This window comes from Meleagris gallopavo, chromosome 10 (assembly GCF_000146605.3).
Source record: "Meleagris gallopavo isolate NT-WF06-2002-E0010 breed Aviagen turkey brand Nicholas breeding stock chromosome 10, Turkey_5.1, whole genome shotgun sequence".
Classification (NCBI taxonomy): Eukaryota; Metazoa; Chordata; class Aves; order Galliformes; family Phasianidae; genus Meleagris; species Meleagris gallopavo.
In genome coordinates, this window is record NC_015020.2 from 15,611,120 (window position 1) to 15,618,611 (window position 7,492).

At 40.7% G+C, this 7,492-nt stretch overlaps 1 protein-coding gene across 1 annotated transcript in view; it reads left to right on the forward strand.

The window, feature by feature from the left end:
• The window catches only part of DDAH1 (dimethylarginine dimethylaminohydrolase 1), a 49,328-nt gene extending 41,836 nt beyond the window's left edge, over positions 1-7,492 (forward strand). Inside the window, exons 6-7 of the mRNA XM_010715962.3 lie at positions 2,585-2,728; positions 3,152-7,492. Of these exons, the coding sequence (XP_010714264.2) occupies positions 2,585-2,728; positions 3,152-3,268 (261 nt within the window). The 3' untranslated portion in view covers positions 3,269-7,492. The remainder of the gene's footprint in view (positions 1-2,584; positions 2,729-3,151) is intronic.

Here is a 7,492-nt window from a genome sequence, read left to right on the forward strand (position 1 = left end):
AAAAGAGAGCTTTGCTTTTATCTCTTTCTCTGCCCCGGAGCCCTGTCTGGCCAGCTGTATGTGCTCAGTGACTTTTTGCCATAGAAATGTACAACAGCATGAGTCTTTAAAATAGCCTGGTTGCATCATTTCTGCACATTTCTGCTTTGTTCATAGACTCTTTGTGGCACAGGTCTGAGGTTTATTGCCTTTGCACACTCTCAACAGATTGATTCTTGAAATTTTACTTCGATATGCAATCGTAGTTAAAACAGAGATTAAAGCTTGCATATATTATTTTCTTCTTATCTTAAAAGGTGAGGAAGAGAGAGCAATTTTGTGTTGTCAGAATGCCAGTTCTGCTTTCTTACAGTGATACTGTAGTGAACAGATCCCATCCCTGCTGCTGCAGCTGTGGACTTAAACTTCCATGATTCTGTGTCTTATTTTCTCACTCATTTTTTCTCTTTGCTTGTTTCTAAATTAATTCAGCCACCATTTTCCAGCTTTTTAGTCTTGAAAACAATCCTTCTAGCATGCCTTCCCATCATCTGCTCAGTTTCCTGATGCTGGTTTGTGTTTTCTGCAGCACAGTTAGGGTCTTGCATTTGGTCTTCACTTCAATTTGCTGTGAGTGTTCCAAACTGAAGCATTTTATGGAAGGAAGTGAATGGGAGATGTGTCCATACCCTTCCATTTGAGAATTCATTTGTAATTTATTATGGAAATGTTACCCAGTGAGTCAGTACATTTCTGATGAATGAGCTGTTTTCTGTAGAAAACCTGCAGTACAGGATTTTTTTTTTTCACCACCGAGGACCAGAGAAAGCACAACTTTCTGGGAGCAGAGTGAAATCTAGGCGGTAGCCTTTCTGCTGCTGCTGCATATATTTCAGTGCAGGTTTAATAACCACAATCCTTAATCCAGACTTAAACAGATTATGTTAGGAAGGAGGAGGCTGCGTGCAGAGGACGAGTCTGCAGGCTGTTACCAGGGAGAGCAGCAGCATCTCTGCTGGCATGTCACCTGCTGCTGTATGCCTGCGACATCAAGGAGAGCTTGAACAAATGCATCACGGCAATGTAACGGAAGCAAGTGCATAAACAGGGAAGTCAAACACACAGAGTACAGTAATAAAAACACATCCGGTCAAGTAAAGATGCAAGGATTGTTTCTCAGTAAAGCACATTAACCTTTTATGGAGGTAGGTGCGACCTATGGAGAGTTTCACAATTGAAGAAAGAACAAGAAATGATAACTTCCTCAAGAATGCGTGGCATTCTTCATTACCAGTTTCACGTTCTCCATGGGATGTGGATGACTCAGAGTGCGACATAAAAAATGCACCCAGACCTAGAAAGGAATTACTGTAGCAGTATGCGTGTATGTACTGCTTTGGTACTTCACAGTATGTTTTAGATGTAGTTATTATAATTAGGTTCCACATGGTATTTCTTATGAATGAGTAGTAGTACAAATGACCCTACTGATAATTTGAAGATAAATTTAACTGTGCCGCAGATCAAAGTCTGCTATGTGGTGTAGATCTGTGGGGTTTTGCTGAGAAGGATAAATTCCCTTGAAGAATTTTGTTAACAGAATAGTGATTTATTTTTGACATAATGTTAATGTGAGTACTTCTAAGCTAGGAAAAAAAAAAAAAGGCTTTTATTTCTGTTTGCATCTTTGCAATGTGTGTGGGAACGAAGGAGAGCTAGGAGGGAAACTGAAGCACTTGAGTTTGCTTAGGCTTTGGACAGAGCCAAAGCTTTGGGTTTTGTTCACTTCTGCTTTATTCTAGGTCTCTGTCAGAGAAGCTGATATAAAGCTGGAATGATACAATGGGTAGTCAGGCTTCTTGTCTCCAGGCTTTTTCCATCTTTATTAAAAAGTTGAGCCTAATCCAAAACTTGGGATCTCAGGCTTCTCATGTGCTGAGAGTCCCTGCCTCTGAAATTCCAGCCAGGGTCCAAATTTGTGTATGAGCCCTATATTTATAGACCAACCTTCTGAAAACCACCAGCTCTGCTGTTCTGACAAGGTTATTGTGTTGTCCCCTTGGGAACGAGGATTAACTCGGACATGTCATCTCACTCCCCAGCACAGGTGCTTGGTGAAAGAGTAACTGCTTGGAAAGCAAAAACGAGGTCCTTGAAAAGAGTTAAGATTGGGCTGATATCCAAGTTGGGAACCATTCTTGTCCTGTTTGTGCTAATTCATACTCATTTGATGAGTGTTGAATGATGGCTGCTTTTTTCAAAGGTGGCTGAGCACCTCTAGTTTTTGTCAATGTGAGCAGGAGGTTTGCATACTCAATGTGCACTACTTAAGGAAAAGACCCCACTGACTGTCCGTTGGGCAGCCTGCTTAATCCACTTGCAGGAACCATTTGACAGGTTTTCTACTGCTGTTCTTGGATAAGGTTAGTAGATTCTTCCTTGAAGGCAGAGATAAAAGCAGGTCTCCTTGCTGCATAGCAAAATGACTCTTGGCTGGCTTGGCAATCGTACTTAGTGTTTTTTTTTTTTTGAAGGCTCTATTCTTGCATTTATTTGGGCCCACTACAGTGTTTGGTCAATAGTTGTGGTTTGTGTCTCCCGACAGACCATGCAACAGATGAGCGACCACCGCTATGACAAGCTGACGGTGCCCGACGATGCCGCTGCAAACTGCATCTATTTAAACATTCCCAGCAAAGGGCACGTCCTGCTGCACCGAGCCCCTGAGGAGTACCCAGAGAGTGCAAAGGTGAGGGATGTGCTGGGGGCGGCTGGGAGACTGCCAGCATCCCAGCCTCACCGGGAAGTGGCTGGGAACCGAAATTCAGTGCTTTACAGAAAGAGTGACATCCTGCCATGGGAAATATAGATGGCGAAAGCTTTCAAAAGGTGGGAGGTCTGGGCTCTGTGTGTGTCTCCACTGATTTTGTTTGTCTCCTTGTGTGCCCCTTGTGCTTCTTCTGCCAAACTGGAAGCAGTAACGGTATTAATGTTTGCAACCCTCTGAGAGCCACAGCCAAATGGCCACATACACTGTAAATGTTAGCTTGAATTACAGTGAGAAGTGTGGCACCCACTGATCAATCCGTGACTACTCCAAATACTTAGGGAAAAGGGAAACTAAGGAGGTGTAAAAAGTAATTATTTCTGTGCCATTTCCTTTCCTAAACAGGTTTTTGAAAAACTGAAGGACCACATGCTGATCCCAATAGCCAACACAGAACTGGAGAAAGTAGATGGGGCACTCACCTGTTGCTCTGTGCTTATTAACAAAACTTCAGAATTATGAGTTTACAGAAGTCCCTCCCTTGTAACTGGCAATAATGTTACACACAAGGTAGACGAATCTGTATTCACAGTTTTATTGTTTTTATTGACAATCTACTGTACCACTGTGCTACTAACCCTTGTTTACAAATTTTTTGCTTTGTGTATTTTTATGATGTCCTTGCAGATGGTATTTAAGGTGGATGTATGCTCTCACTGAGGGATACATAACTCTGAAGTGTGTGAGTCCCGTGGGCTGGCAGAAGAAAACTATAATGGCTAACCCCACGCTTTAGCAATCTAACTTACTTGTGTGAAATTTTTAAGACGACCAACTAATTCTCAACACTTCAAGCACCTCTGTTGTCTTTGCACTGCTCCCTTCTCCTGTGTTTTTTCTTTCTCTTCCTTGATCTACTCCTTTTATTCATTTAGTCTTTCACCTCTGTTTCTTTTCACTTTCAATGATGCAAAGTGACAGTGGGGGCGGAAAAAAGTTCAGGGAACTCATGAACTTGGTATCTCCTGTGGTAAGGAAGCTGAAACAGTGGGCAGTAGTCTACACTCGCTGTCTCAGCCATATCACATTGCTGCTGCTGGGCATTGTTAGTTTCAGATGCAAGATAGCAGCTTTGGGAAAAGCCTCCTCTGACAGGATCATTTGAAGGCAGTACCTGCCTGGGAAACTTGGATGACATAAAAAGAATTCACAGTGCAGCCACACAGGACATCACCTGCAAGTTCAGGTGGCATTTTGCTGCTAATGCTCTGTCTTACACTTTGGTGACAACAGAATAAGAGTTTTCTTTAAAGGCCAGGTACTGGGGAACATTTGGACCACAAAAATGAAAATTTCAGATGCTGTCAGTAAAGTTGAAGCTATAAAAAATAACCAAAAAATTTGGGGGTTTTAATAATTGTTTGTCTTTTTTTTTTTTAATTTGTTCCTCCTTTCTGTTGTTTTCTCCTCTTTTGAAGGCCACATACTAGCAAAATTCAAAAGGAAAGGGTGATAGAATGAGTTGAAGGACAGTTATTCCTGGATTATGCTCATGAATAAGGGAAGCTATTGTTTCCTGAAAGATTGGCATGTGTAATTTGCCCTTGGGGTAGTTTTCCTTGGAACAATGACCATCTTAAATTTTTAATTGCATGAATATTTACTGTGGTATTCAGTATTTTTTGTAGCAAATTCCACAACATGTTTACCCACTGAGTCATACTTTTTTTTTTTTGCCACAGTAAAGTGGAGCATACCCCATTGTATTCACATGCTTCTTGTTAAATCATTTGTAAACTACGGATGGAGAAATTCCCAAACAGAGACAGCAGCGGGAATTCTCCAGAGGCTTACAAAGAGTCAGAACATGTTTTTGACTTCCTAGGCACCTCCTCCACCTTTCCTGAACCACTTGTGACATGGCGCTAAGGTACAGTCGGAAGTGAGTGAGGAGTCAGTCTGTAGCACAGCAAATAGCACTAACCAAGCGCATACTTCAGTATTCTTTGGAAACCTGCGTGCATTTCCACACTGTCATAAGGGAGGAAACACAAGTACGTATATCCGTAGGTACTCTACAGTGCAACTCTCACCTCACCTAGCAGTAATGTGGAGCAAACATCCTGTCAACCACCAGGATATGTGTCGCATTGTCTGCATGCTGCGGTGACGAGGCATCATGAGAGAGAGGACAAGGACGAGCAAATAAAATGGTTTTATGGCTGTGTGCTGTCCCAAAGAATTCTCCCGAGGTTTCCCCTTTGTCTCCTCCATTCCCATGCACCATCATTTCCTCCTGATCGACATGATCAAGCTCTAAGGATGTAAACATTGTAGTGGAAATCTTTCCCTCTTTCCCTCAGTGCTTTTTAAGTATCTGATAAAGCATCTTGCATTTTAAAATGATTTGATACTCAGCAGAGATTTTGTGCCAAAAAGTAACCCTACAGTATTTAACTGTGACCGTCTAAAGGCAGGCTTTACCCTTAAAAACATCCGTATCTGTGGGAGCTGTCATATGAAGCCTGCATGCCCCCTCCCACCTGCTCTGTCTGTACTCCTGAGCCTGGTTACACCTCATTCCCATCCCTTTGCCCTGATTCCTCCATCATCTCATCCAGGAGTGGGAGCTGTCCTGTGCCAGCACTGGGCTGTGGGGTCTCCATTCCATTTATGCCTCAAACTCTCTTCCTCAGACTATAGTTTCTAGTTTTGTGGCACAATGAATGCTTTTTTCTTTCAGCCACAAAGCAAATTTTCCTCCTGCTGCCTTAGTTCTCCTACTTCAATTGTTTTTTTCTGCCTCCTTGTTGTTCACTCTATAACAGACTGTCCTAAATTCTTTCCCTTCTTGTGTAGATGCCAGGTGGAGAAGAAACTAAGGGGTCTGCTCTTACTTTGAGCTGGAAAGATGAGCGTCAGTATACGTAGGGAGTGACAAGGAGGACACTTCTTAGGACAAAATATGGTAGACTGCTCATAGCTTATGTCTCTGAAAGCAACTGAATGGGTGATAGTGGCTTTCCTCTTGGTTTCCCCATGGCATGGAGAGGTGAGGCTGGTCTTTCACCTGTTGCTAGTTAGATTTCCCTGCCTTCAAAGCTGCATTTTGGTATATGGAAAGAGCAGGGGAATGGCTGAGGGATTTGAATTCCCTATGGTGATAATTTCAAATTGTACATAAATTTTCTGACTTTAGGAGCAAGATTTGGTTGCTTTAAATCACACGTGATTTGTCTCTGTCTTTTAGGCTCATAACGTAAAGTTCAAAATTAAATCTTAGTCTGATGCCAAAAGTTACCTAAGCTGTTTAGTGGAATTGCCCTTACCTCTCTGCTTTTAGCATTGTTCTTTATTATGTCATTATAATAAAGCAAAAACACTTAAAGCACTTCAGTTTGTGCAATTGCAGCATGGTACGAAGAACTAAAATCATGCCAAGTGCTCTTTCTTGCTCTTTGTTACCTTTTCTGTTGTCCAAACAAATAATTTCTTTGCAAGGACATTCCTGCTGTAATACGTATTTAATGGGTATCCTGTGTATCCTGCCACTAGGAACATTTCTCAGATGTCAGATGTAAATCATCATCCTTGACTGATATAAATAATAAAATGAAATCCCAAACCAAAAAAAAGGAGATGAGACACTGAACTGCCCACAGAAAACATTTGATAACAACTGTCAGGCTGCATGACATAACAAGTCAGCAAAGAAGATCTTGTGGTTAATAGCTCAGCAGTGGGGTTTGAATTTACTCATCAGAGGTTTCTTCATTTTGAGCAAGTAGTTTAGCTTAGATCAAATGAAAGAGCTAGAGTATGCATTAAAGGTCTTTAAAAGATATTATCTTTACTGTTAGTGCAGGAAGAGCTGTGATATGTGGGTTTCTCTCTTCAACAAAATATGAATACAGTATCTCTCTCTGCATTGAAAATGTGAATGTGTACTGTACTTATACAATAATCTCAAATTCTTCCATTTCAGCATTTTTGTCGTTTCTATGCTAATACACTCCTTTTTGGTCTTAAATAGCTGCCACTGTATGAAGCTGTTCTCTGATTTTTGGATGAATTCCAGAGGTCATAGGTACAGAGGTGATAAGTACCACCAAGCTGAGTTTTAAAAATAAACATTCAGTGAAATGCAGAACAACGAATCTGATTTTCTGTTTGCTCACAGTAAATTGGAGATAAAATAAGGGGAAGACCAGCTTTTGATTTCACTCAGCTTCTTGAACATTGTATTAATCAAGCAGAGCCAAATTACTTCAACAGAAAATATCAACTTTCATGTGGAACCATTTGGAGAAAATAATTTACTATTTAAGACGCTATTTTTGTTTTTATCAATAAGGAAACTGAAAAGATAAGACTGCTTAAAGAATGGTATTTGTTAAGTGATTGTGAACAAAGTATAATTGGACCTCATGTATTTTCAGAAAAGGTTTAACTGGATGTATGATGTAACTTGTATAGAGCTGCATGTGAATTGTTAGTCACTGTTTTATGTTGTATTGTTCTGCAGTGCACAAATACGACTACTAAACGCAGAAATGTTACATTTCATTAAACTTAAAATCTTGTTGCAGTACATAGTTTCCCACTTTCTGTGCCAAAAACATCAACACATTCCATAATCTGTTCTAATAGAGATTTGCACTTTTTTTTCCCCTCTTTTTTGACTCTTGCAGTTTCAATACTATATATCCCCATCACAATGGAATAAAGTGTCAATTGTACTGTGAA